The sequence below is a fragment of the Halichoeres trimaculatus genome, unplaced genomic scaffold, assembly GCF_033239565.1.
Source record: "Halichoeres trimaculatus isolate MK-OKI-2021-1 unplaced genomic scaffold, fHalTri1.1 fHalTri1_scaffold_2, whole genome shotgun sequence".
Classification (NCBI taxonomy): Eukaryota; Metazoa; Chordata; class Actinopteri; order Labriformes; family Labridae; genus Halichoeres; species Halichoeres trimaculatus.
Window position 1 is genome coordinate 32,320,114 of NW_027437180.1, and position 21,585 is coordinate 32,341,698.

The following is a 21,585-nucleotide window of genomic DNA, read 5'->3' on the forward strand; positions in this document are numbered from 1 at the left end:
GGTATTTGTTTACATGTGTTTGCTCTTATCCATAGATCAAGTTTTCAACTCCACATCAAGGTTGCTGAGCACTGGCTGTCCTGACTGCCTTGTTTCCTTCTCACAACACAAAATTGGACAACACACATACAGTGGTGTCCAGCTCCTGAGTAAGATTTTTAAAAGTAATAACTGACCATATTGTGACTTTTAAGCAAACATGGCTTGGTTGGCTTGTGTCTTACACTTCAGAACAGTAAATAGTGACAGAGAACATTACTCAAGTACCAAACAGAAAACACTCAGTCAGCCCTTGATCTGCTACCCACAGGCTTGGATCCTGTGCTGGAGGATCACATGACACAGTATTGCAGTTTAAAGAGGGGGTTTTATGATTTTTGCTTTGTTTTGTTTAATTTGGGTCCTCTTGAACTCCTGTGGTAACAAATCAGGACTCAAAATATCTCTATTTTCCTCACACTGCTGTTTTAGGAAACTCTAATTTCAGTCTTTCAGTCTAAAACGCATAATTTCGGCTGCTGTCTCTTTAAGGCTCCTCACTCCACAAATCCCCTTCCCCCTTACTGGCCACCCCTTTGGAAGCCTGTTGGGGCAGAGTTATGAGCAGACCAACTTGTTTACACCAGAAAATCTCATAAGAATCTTGTGAAGATCTCATACTATTTTAAGAACAATATGTTATAATCAGCTCAAAGACAGATTGAGGGATTTTTACGACAAATGAACATAAAGTGATGAAATTCTGAAAATGTTTAATATGGATGTTAAACATTGCTTCTTTATATACATGTTTAAAACGTAAGAAAAGCACAATATCCGCTCTTTGAGCATGGATTTTTTATTTTTTAAACAGCCCCTCAGTCAGGTGTCAAATAATCAGACACAGGTTAGACTTGCAAAAATAGCGGTAGCTTGAGTCAAGTAGGTCATCAGTAACAGGTAGTCTACGACTCAGTGGAACCTGTAGGACAAAAAGCAGAGAAACTCTCAGAGAAAATGAAATAGATAAAAAGCATAAAGTCCATAGCAAATTAGTGCAAATAGATGGAGAGACAGGGAAGAGGAGGAGAGTAGGAGTTTGGTGCTTCAAGCTGAAGCAGCCTAAGCTTATAGCAGCATGACTAAGGGGCTGGTCCAAGCCTGACTAATCACTAAATGTATTAGTATTTAAGTTTCTGATGTGACTTCACACACCCAGCCCAAAAATACTTAAGTACCACATGTTGTAAATCTGTCTCACAGGCACTCGAACCCAAGTGAGCGCTGCTGAAGTGGAAGAGTTCAAGAAGCAGGTAGAGTGTCTGAACCTGCCGGCACCTGCGTTCCTGAGCCAAGAAAAAGGTATGAGCTGTCAGAGACATAAAGATGTTTTTATATTCTTAACTGAGCTGCTATTTGAAAATTATTATTTTTGTCCTCTTTTTCTTCAACACTATGCTATTAAAGCTATTTACGATCCTTTATCCCACAGGTCTGTGCCTGGATGACTCTTCGGTCACTGATCTCACCCCTTCAGTGGCTGAAATGGGCCCTAAGCTTACGAGCCTGATGGAGAGTCTTCTGAGTAGTCAAAGTATGATGGATACGCTCATTGGTTTAGTTATCAGGACTGATGGAAAACAAGGCATCTAACACAGTCATAATATGACTGTTAATTTGATGTAAACATGGTGAAAGGATGTGAGGACATGTCAGACTGAAAAGACTTCTGACAATAAAAACAAAACAAAACATTGTGTCTTTCATATTTTTGGGTGTGAATCATCAAACATTTTTTTTGAGAGATTCTATATTGTGATTTTTTATGTCTAATAGTACAACATTTAAAAAGAAAAAAGCACCTGCAAAACATTTTTGACGACATTGTCAGAGTCAAAGAAGATTCAGTTTCAGAATCTCATAGATATGTATGCAAGTTAATCAAGTTTCTACCTCATTCTGAGTTTAGGACAGATTTCCTTATATAATGAACCACTTCATAACATTAAAGATTGATGTATAAAAACAGCCATGTAAACTAAAGCTGAATGCAGATCGTGTAAGATGAGTCACATTGGTGGTCCCCCATAGAGGGAGCTATACCTTTAACTTTCGTGTGATGCAACAAAAAAAAAAAGACTTTAAATGAAAACTGAAAAACCACAAGACATTTGGAGCAATAAAGCAATGAGGAGGTGAGATTAATCAAAAAAAATAAAAATAAAATTAAATTAAAAAAAAAAGGAAATGGATGTCTTTTGAATATGATTGTGTAAATCTTTGTTGGATTTTCCAATTTCTACATAACTACTGTTGTTAAAAAGAAAAAAAAAGCCCTGAATCTGTCTGTAAACAGTGCTCTTTAAAAAAAAATATATCATAAGATCTTCATAAGACTTGATGAAATTAAGGTCATCACATAAGGATCTCCAAACTGGTTCATGGCACATTTTAGGGGTGGGCCTCAAACACCAAGGTCTGCTCAGAGCTCTGCCTCCAGAAGGCTGTTCAATCAGAGGGAAAGTAGTTATTGGGGTGGTGTGCCTCAAAGAGACAGCAGCTTTAACTTAACTTTTCAAAATTACCAGTGAGAGAAAACAGATTTTTTTTGTAACTGTAAATCAAAGCCTTTAAAAAAACACAATACCCCCTCTTTTTAAACAAACAAACAAACAACAGAAAAATTTAAATGGTAGCCTTAAAAATCAGCTTTGTACTGTTATGTCTACAAAGGAACTGTCTGGCACATTTCCATCCATGAGTTAAGAGAGGAAAATAAACACTTTTAACTTCCATGCAATTTCTTATACCGTTGATGTGCATCATTCACCCTCAGTGTAACAGGGAATTCTTTATTGTTGTTTAGGTTTCCATGTGTAAGCAGGAGTCAGCGTCATAGCAGGATCTTTTCACTGTTCAGTCAAATCAATCTGAAATTTTAACCTGGCCACCTGAAGATTAAACCATGGACTGTTACAGAACAAAAATCACTTAAAACCAACAATGACATTACTAAGTTTCTGAGTTAGAGCCAAAACTAGATCCCAGCGCATGCGCAAACAAAGCTGTTGACTCTATCTTTAAATGCAACAAACCTCTGAACTCAAACGCATCATTCAGCTGTCAGCATTGGAGCCATCATGATGTTTCTTCACGTCTCTGTGGCTGTGCTCAGTCTCCTGTCTTTGGGACAAACTGCTCCTCTGGACAGCTGTGAGAATCTGATCCAGCCTCTAGAGATCCAAGGACCAGAGCAGGTTTCACACCCTCTAATATTCTCCTGTTTGTGAGCCTCACACTTTGATATTCGTATGTGTTTATTTGACCTTTTTATCAACTGAGACAAAGATATTTTCTTTCAGTTGTTGGGAAAGTGGATGCGTGTTGCAGTGAGCTCAATCCAACAAAATCTTGGATCGATAATGGGGAATATTAAGAACAATCTCTGGATGAACATCACAGCTGACGATGGGAGCAATGTCCTGACTTACACAGAAGTTGAAAATATGTGAGTAAATATATAAAGGCTTGATTGACTTTCAGTGATTTTTTAGTCTAAAAATTTAATGAAATATTTGTTTGTTTGGCAAAATAATGCCTTTTCTTTAACTTGTAACATCACATTTTATTCTCCCTTGTGTAGTTTTGGACTTTGTTTCACACAAACATTCAAGGCGAGCTTGGTAAACAACACACTTCAGTGTAAGTAGAGAAATTAATCATTATTCAAAACAAATGTTTGTGTAGTCCCTGTTTCTTCCTCATGCTTGTTGCTCTTTTTAACTTTGTTTGGGATAGTTTATATTAAAAGTTAATCATGATGGTTTACTGGTGTCGTTTTTTCCCTTTGTGAACACAGTTATCAACAGGACTCAAAGCCCAGGTCAGTATGTTAATTAAGTGATGAAGCGGGCTGTGCAAACATTTTTCAGTCATTCATGCCCATGTACAAAGATGAACTTGGTCTATTATAATTGAAGTACTCTTTGTGTGTGTGTGTGTGTGTGTGTGTGTGTGTGTGTGTGTGTGTGTGTGTGTGTGTGTGTGTGTGTGTGTGTGTGTGTGTGTGTACTCTCCAGGTACTTCCATTAAAATCACTCTGCTGAAAACTAGTTGCCCTGACTGTCTGCTGATCCTAAACCAAGTCTCTTTACTCACACTCGGACGTAGAGTTGGACTCCTCATCTTGGCCAGTGAGACACTTCTACTCTTGCCATCAGCACACTTGGAAAACACACTCATGGCTCATTGCACACTCATGGGATCCAAACAATCTATAGCAGCTGATGACAGTGAATTCTCAGTCCAATGCATATCATTATCTGCTGTAAATAATAATATAGAATAATGCACAAAAAACAATACTATCTACTTAATAATTTAATACGACAAAATTATAGTTTTAATGTTACCAGATTGATTTTATGATATTACAAAAATAAGGGCTTACCATTAGAGGAGTAAAAGTGTGATATGAGAACATGGTTGAAATATTTTGATAATAAAGTCAAAATAGATTTAGATTAACGCCTTAATGTCACATAATAAAAGTTGTAGCTATACAAGAATGTCACTTGAAATTTACGAGGATTAGGTTGTAATGTTACTCAAATGATTGTCATGACATGTCATGCCTTAAGGGCTGAAATTCGTGCCACAAACATCTGAATTTACATTGTTATATTGAAGAGTAAAGTGTCATATTAAAGACAGGCAAGCTAAACTTCACAAGTTAATTCATTTGGACGAGGCATAGCCTGTAAACATGACATCTTTGTCATACAATTGCACCTTTAATCACTTGCTCTTAATGTTTGTAATCTCATAAAATTACCTATTTACTCTCAAAATCTTATTCTCTTTCCAGTGTCTTGGTGTAAGTTTGACAAAATGTAATGGCTGTATTTTGTTTTTTGACTCTCAGGTAAGAGACAGAGTGTGAATGCTGCTGAGTTGGAGGAGTTAAAGAAGCAGGCAGGCTGTCTGAACTTGAGTGAACCTTTTACCCAAGGCTTTGAAGACGGTATGATTTACAGTAAAGGAATTTTTGATCACAGAGACAATTGTGTTCAATCCACAGTAAATAATCAATCATGTTTTGTGCCTTACAGGAATTTGCCCAGATCCTCATTCTCCAGGAGCAGATGTTATCGATTGGACAGCGTTAAACAATGAAGATCAGTTGGGGAAGAAGGCCTTACTTCTAAATCTTCTAAGCAGAATGATCGTTGGTGAAAAACCTAAATAAGATTACAGAATCTTACAGTTCTGAAAACAGAGAAATAAAATAAATCCTCTGTATCACCATGACTTTAATTTGTTTCAATATCCTCGCACCTCATTAACACAGGGACTTAAAGCTGTCTTGATAATTTTCTGTTTTTAGAGTAGAGGCAGATTGGTTGGAAGGTTGCTGCTCATTTCTATGACATACTTTAAAACCCAGGAACAGATAATAAAATATTTTAGGCCTCCCCTTTGACTAATTAAACTGGTTGAAATTAGTATGTCCTGAGTCAGTGCAAATAAGTGGAGAAAACATCTTTGAAAAATAAAAAACAGACTTGCTTTTTCTTCTTTTTTTGAATAATGTGACTTACAGTGAGAAAAAAAATCTCAGACAAAAAGCTGAATTTACATTCAACCAGTGGCTTTGTTAATTGGTTGCTTATTACTGTGCATATGTAACCCATGTGTGTGTGTGTGTGTGTGTGTGTGTGTGTGTGTGTGTGTGTGTGTGTGTGTGTGTGTGTGTGTGTGTGTGTGTGTGTGTGCATGTCCTCGGGGTTGTGTTCGGGGTCGTATAGACCACTCAGGAAACAGTAAGAGGGTTCTGGATGTTTACTTTAGCTGTTCTCTGGTCAAAAACATTAATCCATAAGCTTCAATATGTTTTCCTCTGCAGCACACATCTCCCTCTGATCATACTGAAAATAGCTTTTTTTCAGTATTTCTCGTTTAATAAAAATACATATGAAATAAACAATTAAGGCATAAACAACTATGACACCAAATTATATAGAATTTGAAGCCAAACCCCACATTCTTTTTTAAACTTTTTAAACACTAAAATAACACATAAATAGTTCCGTTTTAAAACCTAATTTAACATGATAAGAAACGGCTGCTTTGACACAAAATAACCTTTTCTTTACAGCTGAATACCACTATTAAAACACAGAAAAAGACTGTCTACATACCTGCTTTCACAGATGAAAACATTGAGCTTTAGTGTGTTCTCCTCTGCAGCAAACAACACTCACGCTTTAAAACGGGAGTCTTCCACCTAGCATGGAGGCTGCTGCACCCCACTTAGCATTAGCTGGATTAGTTTAGGATTTTCTGGATAAAAATTGACAGAACTTTAACTAGAAACTCCATAAAGTGATGAAACCACAAAAGAATTAACAAAACACTTAACAAAACTTAACGCAGCAGTTGTAAGACATTTAGGGCTCTAATTTCGTGGCAGTGCAGGGGGCGCAAGCCTGGCGGAGTTGATGGTGCACCAGGGTGAGGTGTGGGCATATTCATGTTCGCGCAGAGCTTTCACCGCAGAAAGTGCCCTGAAAGCTCGCCAGCTCCAACCTGGTCTATCCCAGGCGCAAAGCGGAGCGCACCCGCCGCAGCTGTAATTTGGTGACAGGAGCACATGTGCGAACATGTGAACAAAGCCTCAGAGGCAGGTTTCCAGAGTGTCAGGCACATTTTAATGCAATAAACAATCACAGCAATCACTATTTAATGTAACCGTCTGAACCAGCATATACATTTGTATCTTTATTAACTGTCCCGTCACATCTGATGTCAGATTAAAGCCGTTTGTCATAATGGAAAGTTAACCTGACGGCAGCTGGAAGTTTGATGCACATTTTACAAGTCAACAATAAACACCCTTTACATCTGGTACTGAGTATATATCTGGCTTCTCTCATTTCATTAAATTCAAAGAAAAAAATGAGAGAAAAGACAAAGAAAAAAGAGACAAAATAAATGTGTGTCATTCAGGATTTACCCGTGATTTCCCATATTTCTCTGTTTTAGTCTTTATTTTTAACGTGATCTAAAAAGATGGAGTACATTATTTAAAGAAGGAGACAAGCACTCCTTTTTTCAAAGTTTTGCAAAACAGTTTCTGCTCTTAGGTTTAGTGGGAAAATCTATCTTTCCATACCTTCAATTTGAGATGCAATATTGATCCAGTCAGTCTTTGTTGGAGGAACCATTTTCGTGTTGCAGCTTTTTTTCTAGCTGCCAATAAAATCTTTAATAGGTACTTATCTATTTTGAAAAGTGGGTAGGTATGTTGCCAGATAGATTGTGGGAAAAAGCACAATATATGTACCAATATATTTTTTTAAATGTATTGTAATATATTATTGATATATTATGATATGATATGATATGATATGATATGATATGAATATATTGAGGGCAGATATACAGTATATTACGTATTCATGAAATATATTGCAATATATTGCAAAATATACAAATGATTGCCGCTGTCCATATATTGCAATAGATTGGAAAATAAAAATACTAAATCTCATATATGGGAATATATTACCTAATATATGACATGATATTTTCCAATATGCTGCAATACATTTTCCTTTTGTAAGGGAATCCCAGCATCAAAAAAGTGTTGTTATGTCCTAGTCACTTCCCCCCAATAAGATTGGATTTTGGAACAATTCTATGGTGCTCATTTGAGGGACCAAATTATTTGTTTTCAATTTTTCTTCATCCTTTTTGTGTCTGTAAAGAAAATTAGCATTTTAAGGAAATTTTCTGACGTGCAAGCCTTGTACGAGCGTGACCTGAGGACCTGACCACAGGGACAAGGGTCGACCTTCATAACGCCTGTTAAAAATAACAAACAGGGATTCTAGCTGGGTCCTTCAGGCGCCTCGGACGCCTATTCCGTTCTCTCATCTGATTGGCTGAGCGGGCTACAAACAAACTACAGGCAGGCTGAGTTTAAAGGAAGAAAAGAAGTACACCGCCCGTAAATCGTTACCTACTAACCGCAGAGATGTCTGAGGAGCGCTCCGAAAGATCCGATGGGAAGATTGTAAAGATGGAGATCGACTACAGTTCAACTGTAGACCAGCGTCTCCCGGAATGCGAGAAAATGGCAAAAGTAAGCGGAGCCTGAAAGAGGCCAGCGCCAGCTGAGTCACGGTGCATCGGTTTGTTAGCATGGAGCTAGCGTTGACACTTTAACACCACATGGAAACACCTCATGTCCATAACATTTATGTTAAAGTATCAGTGATTATGATTGAGTATTTACAGTCTCCCTTTGTCCACTTATTCGTTTTACAAATCTGTGTATGGGATTTAGCTCACTCGTTAGCTTAGCTGCACAGTCATTCAAAGTAGCTACAGCTAAGTGACGTGTTCCGGTCAAGGTGCCTTCAAATGTCGAATAAATGTGTTAGTTTTATGAGTTTTTACTTGAATTTATGGTAAATTTGTGATTTTGTGGAACAGGAAGGCAAGCTGCAGGAGGCCATTGAAAGCCTGTTGTCGTTGGAGAAACAAACAAGGACGGTAAGATGCTTCTCATCATGTCAAAACATCGGTATGATGTGTGATGTCAGGGAGGTTAAGCTCCATATGTAGATAATTCCTTTGTTAAACATTAAATTAATGATCCACGTCTAAACTGCTTCAAAGGTGTTAATTTTAGTTTCAAGATTTACAGTGATAAGTCACATGAGCAGTAAGAAAACATGTTTCTCTTTGTAATACGATACTGTCTTTGCTGTCTACTACAGCAAAAGATTAACAGACATAAATCAAGGCAGAAAACATATAATTTATACAATAAAATAACAACAGTCAGATTTTGAACATTTTTTTCATGCTGTATTAGGTCTAAGAAACGTAATTGATCTTAAATTTGAAAGGGTTAGAATTTATGTTTTACCTGCAATTGTCCTGAATACAATAATCTCCCCTCAGCCTACAAAAAGGACTTGTTTAAGTATCTGGATTCCAGTGAAATGAGCAACTCATCAATGAAAATATGTGTGTTTGAGTGTATTTCACTTCTTGTTGATTCTCAATCAACATCACACAGGCATCAGATATGGTGTCCACATCCAGAATCCTTGTGGCAGTGGTCCAGATGTGTTATGAAGCCAAGGACTGGGATGCTTTGAATGAAAACATCATGTTGCTCACTAAAAGGAGGAGTCAACTGAAACAGGTGGGAAATGTCTTCCTCCCAGATTTCCATTTTACAAACATATTGTTTTAAATCTTTCATGTTGAAATTACATTTTGAGACCCTGAACCTCACTTATCCTCCAGCCACTTATTTCATCTCTGTTATTAAAATGTTTTTTTGCCTGCTGTATTTTCAGGCTGTTGCCAAGATGGTGCAAGAATGCTACAAGTATGTGGATGCTGTGACTGATCTGACTATCAAGCTGAGGCTCATTGATACTCTTAGAACTGTGACTGCTGGCAAGGTAAAACATCCTTTGCGTTAAAGCTGATTGCACACTTTTTTTTTTTTACTGATGTCATTCACACCAAGCCTCCTCTAGCTTTAGGCTAACACTTTGGACACATTGTCTCCACAGATCTATGTAGAGATTGAACGTGCTAGGCTGACAAAGACCTTGGCTGGAATCAAGGAGCAGAGTGGAGAGGTGAAAGAGGCAGCCTCCATCCTCCAGGAGCTGCAGGTAAGAGACTGAATATCAGGATAGTTTGAGTTATGTTTATATCAATGTTATGTTAGCTTTATTGCCTGTTGTATAGAAAAGATGGAAGAATGTTTTTTTTTCTCTTCTCAGGTGGAGACGTATGGCTCTATGGAGAAAAAGGAGAAAGTTGAGTTTATCTTGGAGCAGATGAGGCTTTGCATTGCAGTCAAGGATTATATTCGCACCCAGATCATCAGCAAAAAGATCAACACCAAGTTCTTCACAGAGGAGGGCACAGAGGTGAGTTAAAAAACATTTCTAAATATCAATGGATGTTTGCTTAAGATGTTTATCACCAAGCACTGAATTTCGTTTTTTTGTCATGAACTCAGGAATCCAAGCTCAAGTATTACAACCTCATGATTCAAGTAGACCAGCACGAGGGCTCCTACTTGTCCATATGCAAACACTATCGGGCCATCTATGACACCCCGTGTATCCTGGAGGAGAGCAGCAAATGGCAGCAGGTACACAAGCATTCTCGGAAATGTGCACTGAAAATATCTCCTGATTCAAATTTCCATTCAGCCTCCCCCCAAATTAACAACATCACATTTTCACCATTCTCTCTGGTATCAGAATGAATACTACCAGTGTCTTTTTCCCTTGCCAGTGAAAACTGTAACTGGAAATTAGTTATTTTGGTGCTCCATTGCACCAGGGAAAGTTTCTTTGGCCAAGTTTATGACCAGAATCATTGAATCTTTGGTCTTGAGTCCAAAGATCTCGTGCTTTTCTGTTACATAACCCCTTATTTAACCTAAAAGTCCCATGATTTCACATCCTGTTTTTTAATGAGACATGGCCTTCATTACATGGCTTTAATACGGACAGTCTGAAAAAGGCAGAATCAGAGAAGTTCAGGAGATGTAATTTAGATGTAGACTAAAGCCTAAGCAAGGATTTTAACATTAAAACTTCCACAAGAACCTAGAGTGTAAACTTCCAGTCAGTCGTTTCCCTTTTGTATGAGCTAAAGCCCCATTTCCACCAAGTGGTTGAGTTTGGTTCGTCCCAACACGACACGCATTTTGTGGTGTTTCCACTGACTAATTCCAGAAAAGATCCCAAAATAACCAAGGCAAGATGTCCCTCTTCTAGGCTATGTTTCCACCAAGCAGACCGGTTCAGCTCGTCTCGGTACGTTGTGCATTTTGTGGCATTTCCACTGACTTATCCCAGGACGGATCCCCAAATAACCGAGACAAGCCGTCCCACTTTTTGGGACCTTTTTCGGATGGGTGCCAGACTAAACCAATCCGCTCTTGGAGGGATGAGCTACAACACTGCAGATTGTGATTTGTTGGAAGAATTGTCACTTGCCGCATGACAGCGGCTGTATTTCTACACAGCGCCTACCACAAGGGGGCATAGTTGGCTTTGGCAAACAGGATCAGGCTTTACCGATCCAACCTGTACCAAACTGTACTGATCTAAACCCGACTTCTTGGTGGAAACAAGGCTTACGATGAAGGAATATTTTAAGAACAATACAACTTTATATTTCTGTTCCCAAATGTTGCGTTTGTTGTTGTTATGTGAATGCAGATGAAAATGCTTTACATGTGTGTGTTTCAGGCCCTGAAGAGCGTAGTTCTGTACGTCATTCTCTCCCCTTATGACAACGAACAGTCAGACCTCGTGCACAGAATCAGTGCCGACAAGAGACTGGAAGAAATCCCTAAATACAAGTAAGATGATACAAGTTAAACACCTGATGAGTTGATCCAGGAGAGTAAGCTGGTTGGTGTTGAGACTTTGCAGATTTTGAAAGCTGGGTGACTGTTTGTTTACACTGATATCAATCCACTGCAAAATGTGTACACTAATGGATCTTAAACGCCCTTCTTCCTTCCTTCCACCCTAGGGACCTCCTGAAACAGTTCACCACCATGGAGCTGATGCGCTGGGCCGCCCTGGTGGAGGATTACGCAAAAGAGCTGCGAGAGGGCTCACCTGACAGCCCTGCCACAGACGTCTTCTCCTACACAGAGGAGGGGGAGAAGAGGTGGAAGGATCTGAAGAACAGAGTTGTGGAGCATGTAAGTCTGGATCTGGGATCTTTTGATAACAGGCCCAATCCCTTTGTCTGACCCCTTCACCTGTTAAGCGAATGTTACGGTGTTCAGAGGCCGTATTATGTAGCTTCTGAGTACAGTAACATTCGCCTTTCAAAGCCAATCCCTCATCACTCCAATCACTCATGAAACGCAGCTAACTGCAGTAAATCTTGTCTGCTGCGAACCTGTCACCCCTGTTTGACATTGGTGTAGTTACTATTAGCCACAGCTGTAGCTGTTGCTATAGGGATGTCCAATAGATCGTTACAATGAAGCCAAGAGTTCAACAAATGAGTAATATTAACGTGGAGTAGCAAAGGATTGGATATCAGATTAAAAAATATCATTTTCATGGGAAATTCGTCATACCCCTTGGTTTCAAGTGAGGTCTCGTTTTGTCTTAGTTTTAAGGGCTGTGCAGCCCTTCCCCTCTGATCTTATAGAGAATTGGGACGTGCCACACGTGCTTAAATTTAGAATTGGGATTGACCCTTGATATAAATTTTAGGGATGCACTATATTATCGGCACAATATCGGTATCGGCTGATAAAAGCTTAAAAACACGTTATCGGTATCGGCAGATATGAAAATTTCTGCCGATAGGCACAGCCGATAAGTATTATTTTCCATCTGAAAAATAAGCTCCATAAATAAAATGTAGCACTTCATTTATTTGCACTGCAGAGCTCTGTGTCTGTCACCAGGTTGTTACAGTAGCTCTAAAATAATCAGATGCAACTTGGTTATGTTTAAAAATGCATTGTACATTTAAAGTTCATGTGATCTAAAGAAATTATTTTACTGTATTTCAATACTGAATGTCTTGAGTTTGAAAAAATAATACCTTTTTTTATATATGGTAAAATCAAATGTTTTTGTCTTGTTTTATGTGCGTTTCTTAAACAAATAAGACCGTCACAATAAGAGTAACATATAAATTCCAGTACAGGATAGACTTAGCTTTCTTTACAGTGAAAAAAAACAAAAAACTTGTGATTATCGGTATCGGTATCGGCCAAAAGGGGTTTCGACATATTGGATATTGGCAAAAATCCAATATCATGCATCCCTAATAAATTTACTGGTAGAAAACAATAGAGTATCAATGATAACAGGCGTAGATTTTACTAAAGGAGTCAAGTCGGTGGTTGGGCACTAGTGCATTTTTACCAGCAAAATTCTTTGCAAGCAGTATATAAAAATGAATGCCCTGGAGTTGAGTTCTGCACATTCAGTAGCTGAGCTGTCAGACTCTTCTGTGCAATAATAAAACAGACTCACTCAAACTGAAATGCTAATGGATGGTTGTAGTTCACCCATGAATATTGTCTTCCCAGCTGTAGTTGTGGATGTGACCTGGAAGCCTTATTCAGTGAACCTTAAAATGATACATGAACAGATTCAGCTGCAGACATGTTTATTCATGAAATCCTCCCTGTCCTGTTCCCCCAGAACATCAGAATAATGGCCAAATATTATACCAGAATCACAATGAAGAGGATGGCTGGACTCCTTGACCTCTCTATTGACGTAAGTAACTCTTAGACTAATTAGCTTGTTAAATCTGAAGCTGACATTAGCAGCCCAGAGGATGACAAAAAACAGCTAAATGTGTGCTCCATACTTGGATTAATATGGAATTACTGTGAAATGACTGAGTTACGAAAAAAATAAGCATGCTCATCTTCATTCTTTCATCAGGAATCTGAGGAGTTCCTCTCTAGTCTCGTTGTAAACAAAACCATCTACGCCAAGGTCGACCGGCTGGCCGGCATCATCAACTTCCAGAGGCCCAAAGACCCCAACGACCTGCTCAACGACTGGTCGCACAAACTTAACTCTCTCATGTCTCTCGTCAACAAGACTACACATCTCATCGCCAAGGAGGAGATGATCCACAACCTGCAGTAAACCACACACAGGCTTCCTCCATTTTCGTGCTCCGTACTTGTATGTTTTCCACCCGGGGGAATCTTACCAAGACAAAGTTTATTGGCGGACTATAAAGGCGTAAAATTTGCAGCACATTAATAGCACCCTGACTTTGTTTATTTTGTACTGTCCAGTTAAACTGACCAAAAACACCACAACTAATAATTGTCAGTTATGAAAGACTGGATCCTTCGATATGTTTGCCTTTTCCTGTTCATTGGGTTATGATACAGTAATTTATTACTGTATGAAGATGGTTGCTCTTTAAAATGTATACCCACCAGTGTAAACAATAAACTCCTCACATTTGGTTAGCAGTTGTTGTTTGTGTAGTCCTTAACTCAAATGGCACAAATAAATGATACACATCACCTGAGTAATGTTGAATTTACAACTATTTGGTAATACAGAAGCATTAAAAGGCCATGTTTTAATAAAGTATGTTTTCTCCTTTTTGTCAAGAGCTCCACTTATTTTGATTATACAGGTAAAATTGACAAAATGTAATGACTCTGTAAAAAGGAATCATCAAATGTCATGTCTTTGGAGATGCTATGTTGTTTTTAAAGTCTGATAATACAACATTCAAAATCAAGAACTGTGAAGTTTTACCACATTATAAGCAGAACATGTATTAATGAGACAAACAGCAGCCTCTAGAGGTGTGAAAAAATATTGATACGGCGATTGTGATACTTTCACCTGTGATAAAATATCGATATTTCATCTCTTGGCATCAGTATTTCTGTTAAGATAAAAATTCATAATTCAGATGAGTCAGAAGTACAATATGTCTTCCGCACCTGAACTGCATTAGATGGAGCAAAAGATCTGCCTCGCTGCATGTTGCCCATAAACTGTATAATAAATGTAATTTCAAACTGTATCCAAAATATTTTATTCCTAAACTTGATGATGGTGGTTTTGATGCCGTAAACATCAATGTGTTCTCTCTATTCTTGGGTCAGTTAGTTCAAAATGATTTTAAGTTTAATTTTTACAGTGTAATAGACTGATAAAACAATAATCATAGTCATGTTTGTGCAGTTTTAATGAGTGCCATTTATCTATTTCACAAATTGACCACATCTTTCACCTGATATTTTTTTTACAACATTCACAGTATTTAGGTGACAAACTTGACACACTCTACGTTTTCAAGTTAAGTGTTTGTATGAAACACTGCATCTGACTTTCATTTTTTCAAACACAATAAAATAGAAAAGTTGCTTTCAATCAAATAGTTAACTGTGTAAATATCCCAATGTATCCCAATATTGTGATATTATTGTATTGTGACCCAAGTAATGTGATACATATCGTATTGTTAGGTTCTTGCCAACACTTACCCCAAGCAGCCTCTGGAGCTGTAAAAATCCATTTGATGACAGTGTCAGTGTAAAAAATATTCAATTTGGGAATTTAATAGATATGTATGCAATTTAATCAAGTTTCTTCCTCATTCTGAGTTTAGAAAAGATTTCCTGTATAATAAACCACATCACAACATCAGAGACTAATGCAGGGGTGGCTGACCTGCGGCTCGCGAGCCATATGTGGCTCTTTTCCCTTCGGTGTGGGGCTCTTCGATCCATTCATATATATATATATATATATATATATATATATATATATATATATATATATATATATATATATATATATATATATATATATATATATATATATATATAGTTATGAGTGGTGGTGTGCTGATCAATCAAAAATATTGATATATTGATGCCAACGTTGGGATCAGTATTGATCAATGTTTGGGTGTACAGATTGATACTTAAGTTTCAGTTTCTCTTCTCTAGTACGGATTCAAACACACAAACACAATAAACCTCGTTTTGAAAATTGGAAATGTATTGATTTTCATTTTATGTCATTTTATTTATTCATTCATTCATTCATTCATTCATTCATTTATGTGTCAGAGGAAGTGTGTTTGTAAGACCTTGTGTGTGACGTGGCTCTCCGTAGTACTACGGAGGTGCATGACACTTTGGAGGGGGTGGGCCTCAAACACCAAGGTCTGCTCAGAGCTCTGCCCCTAGTTAGGCCTCCAGAAGGCTGGCTAATCAGAGGAAAGGGGGTTATTGGGGCGGTGTGCCTTAAAGAGACAGCAGCTAAAACAAAGATTATTCTTTCCCTTTCGTCTGTTAGGTCTGAACCATAGACTGCATATAGAGGGGACAGTGTGGCTCCGCCAATTACCATTGTACAGTTTTGAAGCCGAAATACCCTCCACACAGGCGCAGCCATTGGTAGCTGTTGTGCAGCAAGAGTCTGCGTAGTAGAGACTGTGAAGGATTCTGGGAGACAAAAATAATGGTTTTCTTTTCTTTTGAGTGTCTAATCTCTTCTTGACTCTACCTCCCAACATATTTTACGGTCCCCCCCAAAAATACATAGGAACGGCAGCTGTCAGTCATCATTAAACGTGACACAAAACCTTGTTTTTAACCTCTTATAACGGAAGAAATATAATAAATTTTAATCATGTACAAAAGCGCATGGAAAATAGGTTATGATACAGCATAGATGTGCATTCTGCAAAAAGTTTTTAATCAAAGTTCCTTAAAATATCTCCAATCAAAAAATGTCACATCAAAATATACCTCAATACATGTACAGATATATGAAAGATCTAAAATAAACCTAAAAACAAAGCTTTCCTACAGGTCAGCACAGCCGGATGCAACAGATTGTTAAAACAAGTTCCTCCGTGCAGTATCTCCAATGAAAATGGCTGAACTCAGCTACAAACTAGTTATGTGACATATCACAACCAATGAGGAGCAAGCAAAATGTTACTCCCTGTAAGTACAAGGTCCATTACAAAGTGTTATAGACAGACACTGAAATAAGGATTTTCAAATGTACCGGCGAGAGAAAACAGGAGAATTTTTTTAGCTGTACATCATTTAAAGCAACAGGAGGGGGTAACAGGGGGAGAAAAAAGGCTTAAAATCACAAAATAAATAAATACATTTATCAATTTAATAAAAAATGAAGAGCTAGCCTCAATAAATCAGCTTAGTTTCATTATTCCTTTTATTTTGCTTTGTTTGAACAAAACCCAGGCCACCATGCAAGAGCGAGTGCGGGATGGCGAGAACCACGTGGCGTACTTCATGGAGCGCAACCTAGACCACTAGTCCATCTGTTCTCCTGTATCATTAGTCCTGTGGAATAATTGTGCAACATGTTTTCATCCATGAGTTCAGAGAGGAAAATAACCACTTCCAACCTGTCAGTGTGATGTCTTATACAGTTGATGTACATAATTCACCTTCAGTGTAACAGGGAATTCTTCATTGCTGTTTCAGGTTTTCATATGTGAGCAGGGGTCAGCGTCATGGCGGGATCTTTTTACTGTTTAGTTAAATCAATCTGACATTTTAACCTGGCCATCTGAAGTTTATATCATAGACTATTACAGAACGTAAGAACTTAAAATTAAACTAGATCCCAGCGCATGCGCAAACAAAGCTGTTGACTCTGTCCTTAAATATGAACGAACCTCTGAACTCAAACGCATCATTCAGCTGTCAGCATTGGAGCCATCATGATGTTTCTTCACGTCTCTGTGGCTGTGCTCAGTCTCCTGTCTTTGGGACAAACTGCTCCTCTGGACAGCTGTGAGAATCTGATCCAGCCTCTAGAGATCCAAGGACCAGAGCAGGTATCAACCCCTCTAATATTCTCCTGTTTGTGAGCCTCACACTTTGATATTCGTATGACTTTATTTGACCTTTTCATCAACTGAGACAAACATAATCTCTTTCAGTTGTCGGGAAAGTGGATCCGTATTGCAGTGAGCTCAAACTTTGAAAAAACTGAATGGATGTTAAAGAATTTTCAGAGCGATGCCTGGATGAACATCACAGCTGACAACGGGAGCAATGTCCTGACTTACACAGAAGTGAAAAATTCGTGAGAAAAAAAATACTGAAATTTAAAGAAATCTTTGTTCTTTGTCAAATAACGTCTCTTTTTAATTTATAACCCGAATTTATTCTCCCTTGTGTAGGTTTGGACTTTGTTTCAAACAAACACATAAGGTGGCCTTGGTAAACAACACACTACGGCGTGAGTAGAGAAATTAATCATTATTCAAGTTAAATGTTTGTCTGTGTGGGTGTACACTTGTGTGCCTTTACAAATGTGTCCAGACTCAGCACTTATTCACAATGAAAATATCAGCTTAGATTCAAATGTCGTGTCTTTCCATAATTTGGTCATTGGAAGTTTAAAAACAGTAATCTCTGTTTCTTCCACTTGCTGGAGCTCTTTTAGCTTTATATGGGATGGTGTATGTTTATATTTAATATCTGCCAGAGAACACATGATTCATTGGATTCTTTAAAATTTGATAAACCTTATAAATTCACAATTATCCATTTACTATTTGGTTTTGTATTGACAGACTGATGTAAGAGGCTTGATCACTTTGTTGGTGTCAATTTCTCTCTTTTTTTTTCTTTGTGAACACAGCCATCATCAATATGACTCAAGAACAAGGTCAGCATGTTCATAAAGTGATGAAACAGGCTGTGCAAACATTTTTTAGGCATGCATCCATTTGTTCATTGATAAAACACTGTGTGTGTGTGTGTGTGTGTGTGTACTTTCCAGAAATGTTTTCTCCTACGACATCTCTGATGAAAACCAGCTGTCCTGACTGTCTGCTGATCCTAAACCAAAGCCCTATTTCAGGATTTAGAGTTGACGTCCTCATCTTGCTGAGTGAGATATTCCCATTTTTACCACCCATAGGCTTAAAAACACATTCATGGGCAAAGAGCCAAACAACAGCTGTTGACAGTATACTCTCAGTCTGATGCCTGTCAATAAACATATAAAACATCTCAATTACAGCATATTAAAATACAAAACAAACAATACCGCCTACTTTAAATTAATAATCCTTTCCTTCAGTATATAAAATAGTTAAATTTAAAAAAAAATGGTATATCGATTCTTGTTGCTGTAAGAATCTTTGTTTTGCCCTGAGCTCTGTGGCACTACAAACTAAGTAATTATTTTAACATTATGATCTAGTAACATTATAACCTAATTCCCATAATATTCATGTGACATACTTGTAATGCTACAACTGTTATTCTTATGACATTAAAGCATTAATCTCATTCCACTTCAACTTTATTTTTAAAATATTACGACCGTGTTCTCATATTACACTTTTACTCTTGTAATGTTACAACCCAATTTTGGAATATTAAAACATAAAACATAAAAACTTCACTTTTGTATCATAATGAATGTCCATAGCCCTGTATTTTAAGAACTTAAATCCCACCACATTTGGAAAATAATCTCCAGACTTAAATCTTGATTGTTTTATTCACTGTTGTCCTTATCCTCTGTTGTAGTAAATAGATTAGGCAACATTTGAAATAGAAAAGACAAACTATGGGCTGAGATTTGTGCCTCTAGAAACCGAGAATGACAAGTGTGATCTAATCCCCGAAAAATGAATCTATTTGCTTTGAAATTGAAAAAATTGAAAATCAAACTTTCTATATTCCTGAAATGGAAAAAAAAGAAGAAAAAAATATTTTTTTGCGAAAAATTCTGATTCAGTTTTGGGCATTTTTAAGTAAGTGTAATACATTTTCAAGCAAAAAAAAAAAAAAGAAAAGAAAAAAGCATTTAACTCAATTCAATTTTCTTAATTCAGTATAGGTCAAATCAAGTTTCCAATGGACACTCAGCCAGAAGTAACCCAAACTTAAATGAGGAACACTGAGCATCTTTAAAAGTCATATGTTAATATAGTAATGTAAAGAAAAAACCTGAACTATTTCAGCACATCAATTTATAATGTTTAATTATCAGGGCACAGAATCAATTATAGAACAAACTAAGTGTAAAAAAACAGGCAAGCTGAAATACACAGGATGGTCCAAATCCCTCATTTTAGACCAGGAGATGTCTGTTATTTCAACATCTCTTTAGTTTACCCATAGCCTGTAGATAAGACTTCTTTGACATAAAGTTACACCTTTAATCACCTCCTCTTAAAGGTCCCATATTCTGCTCCTTTTCAGCAGTTTAATATGGATCATTGATGTCTTCATGAAATGGCAGTAACATGTTTTGGTCCAAAAAGCCAATAAATCAAGCACAGCAGCATTGTTTTCAGGCTCTCATAGCCCCTCTGTTCAGAACGCTCTGATTTAGTGGGCGTGACCTTCATATGTAAATGAGCCACCGCTGATACCGCCCCGCTCTTCAGCGTCACTGAGAGCGGCGCCACGAGCTCCGAGTGCACAATGTTTAGAAAACAGCGAAGTTCGTTTACCGTAACATTACAGGCTAAAACAACAGGCTAACTGCAGCTAAAGTTAGCATCCTGAAGCTAACATAGAGACAGGGGGGACACTGAGGAAAAGCTCTTACATCTGCTCCACAGCACACAGCATTTAAAATACTCACATTTCCAGGTTTGTTGGCAAATGGTTGGTAATGCGCCTGGATTCAGGACCAGTCTATTCACTAGCCCTCTGTTGTACTGTCCAAAGTTGGAAAAGCAGTCGGCCGTGAAGTGACTAGCACACACATGCACAGTTTTACTGAATGTAGCTGGAACATTTCCCTCATAAATGAACTCTAGTCACTTAGTCTTGTCTTGTTCCGAGGTGGGAAGCTTGTGCATGGAACTATGTGGCTGTTTACAGCCAAAAACACCCACACTCCTCTCTCTAGCAGTGGGGAGAGAAGTGGGTGGGAAGGGGGTTTGGGGTATCTGCTCTGGTGGACCAATCAGGTCAGACTTGCTCCTGATTGGTCAAAAAGGGGATCGCTGACGTTGGCAAATCCCCAAAATCCAAGCAACTCGTTTTAGGTCAGGATTTATTCACAAGCACTACTAAGTACAGGTTTTTGTCATTAAATGTCAAATTTTCTGGGCTGGGAGGAAAGCCATAGATACACAAATTTCACTAAAAGACTTTTGCATAGTATGGGACCTTTAACGTTTTAATCTCGTAATATTACCTCTTATACTCTTTTTATTTAACTCTAGTTTTTAATTCTGTTGTCTCTGACTCTCAGGTAAGAGACAGAGTGTGACTGCTGATGAGCTGGAGGAGTTAAAGAAGCAGGCAAACTGTCTGAGCATGACGGAGCCTTTCACCGTGGGCTCAGAAAACGGTATGATTTACACTAACGGTATTCTTGATCACAAGATCTACAGAAAATCCCCAATCATGTTAGTCACAATCTTTCTGTTGAGAGTGAAATGAATTGAAATGTTTTGTGTCTAACAGGAATTTGTCCAGATCCTCAGGCTCCAGGAGCAGATGTTTTAGATCTTGAGGGGTTCCAGAATCTAGATCATTCGAAGCAGAAAGCCATAGTGGACAAAATTTTCAGCCAACTTGGTAACGTTGATGATTTCGTCAAAAAGTTCACTGAACAGAACTAAGATTACAGAAGCTGACAGCTCTGTAAACAGAGAGATAATAAAATAAATCCTCTGTATAACCATGACTTTAATTTGTTGTAATATCCTCCTTTCTCATTGACACAAGGACTTGAAGCTGTCTTAACAATTTCCTGTTCTTAGAAATAAAGCAGACTGGTTGAAAGGTTTCTGCTCATTTCTGTGTCATGCTCTAAAATCCAGGAACAGAGCATAAAATATTTTTTCGTTCTTTTGACCAATTTAACAATTTTAAGTTATTATGTCTCCTGAGTGAGTGGAGTTAAAAGGAGAAAAAATCTTAGAAAAAGAAAACTGACTCGCTTTTTACTTCTTTCTTTCAATAATATGTGAATAAAACTGCGAAGACAAATCTTCCAACTTAAGGCTGAATTTACATTCCGATCAAAAATCAATGACAGAGGATGCCCA

The 21,585-nt window shown here is 37.8% G+C and overlaps 1 protein-coding gene across 1 annotated transcript; it reads left to right on the plus strand.

Annotated features, from left to right (window-relative positions):
- The first annotated feature begins 7,915 nt into the window (after window positions 1–7,915).
- psmd12 (proteasome 26S subunit, non-ATPase 12) lies at window positions 7,916–14,079 on the plus strand. The gene is made up of 11 exons (XM_074682351.1): window positions 7,916–8,125; window positions 8,479–8,538; window positions 9,071–9,199; window positions 9,357–9,464; window positions 9,579–9,683; window positions 9,795–9,944; window positions 10,037–10,171; window positions 11,283–11,395; window positions 11,572–11,746; window positions 13,218–13,295; window positions 13,467–14,079. Exons 1-11 carry the CDS (start codon window positions 8,018–8,020, stop codon window positions 13,674–13,676), a joined length of 1,371 nt encoding a protein of 456 aa, XP_074538452.1. The 5' UTR covers window positions 7,916–8,017; the 3' UTR covers window positions 13,677–14,079.
- Window positions 14,080–21,585: the final 7,506 nt, after the last annotated feature.

What these genes read in the sequence shown, in the direction of transcription:
- psmd12 (XM_074682351.1), top strand. Translation starts at nt 8,018, where the DNA reads ATGTCTGAGGAGCGCTCCGAAAGATCCGATGGGAAGATTGTAAAGATG. An exon ending in GAACTGTGACTGCTGGCAAG is followed by an intron (nt 9,465 to 9,578) that starts GTAAAACATCCT and finishes TTGTCTCCACAG; the next exon opens with ATCTATGTAGAGATTGAACG. An exon ending in CCATCCTCCAGGAGCTGCAG is followed by an intron (nt 9,684 to 9,794) that starts GTAAGAGACTGA and finishes TTCTCTTCTCAG; the next exon opens with GTGGAGACGTATGGCTCTAT.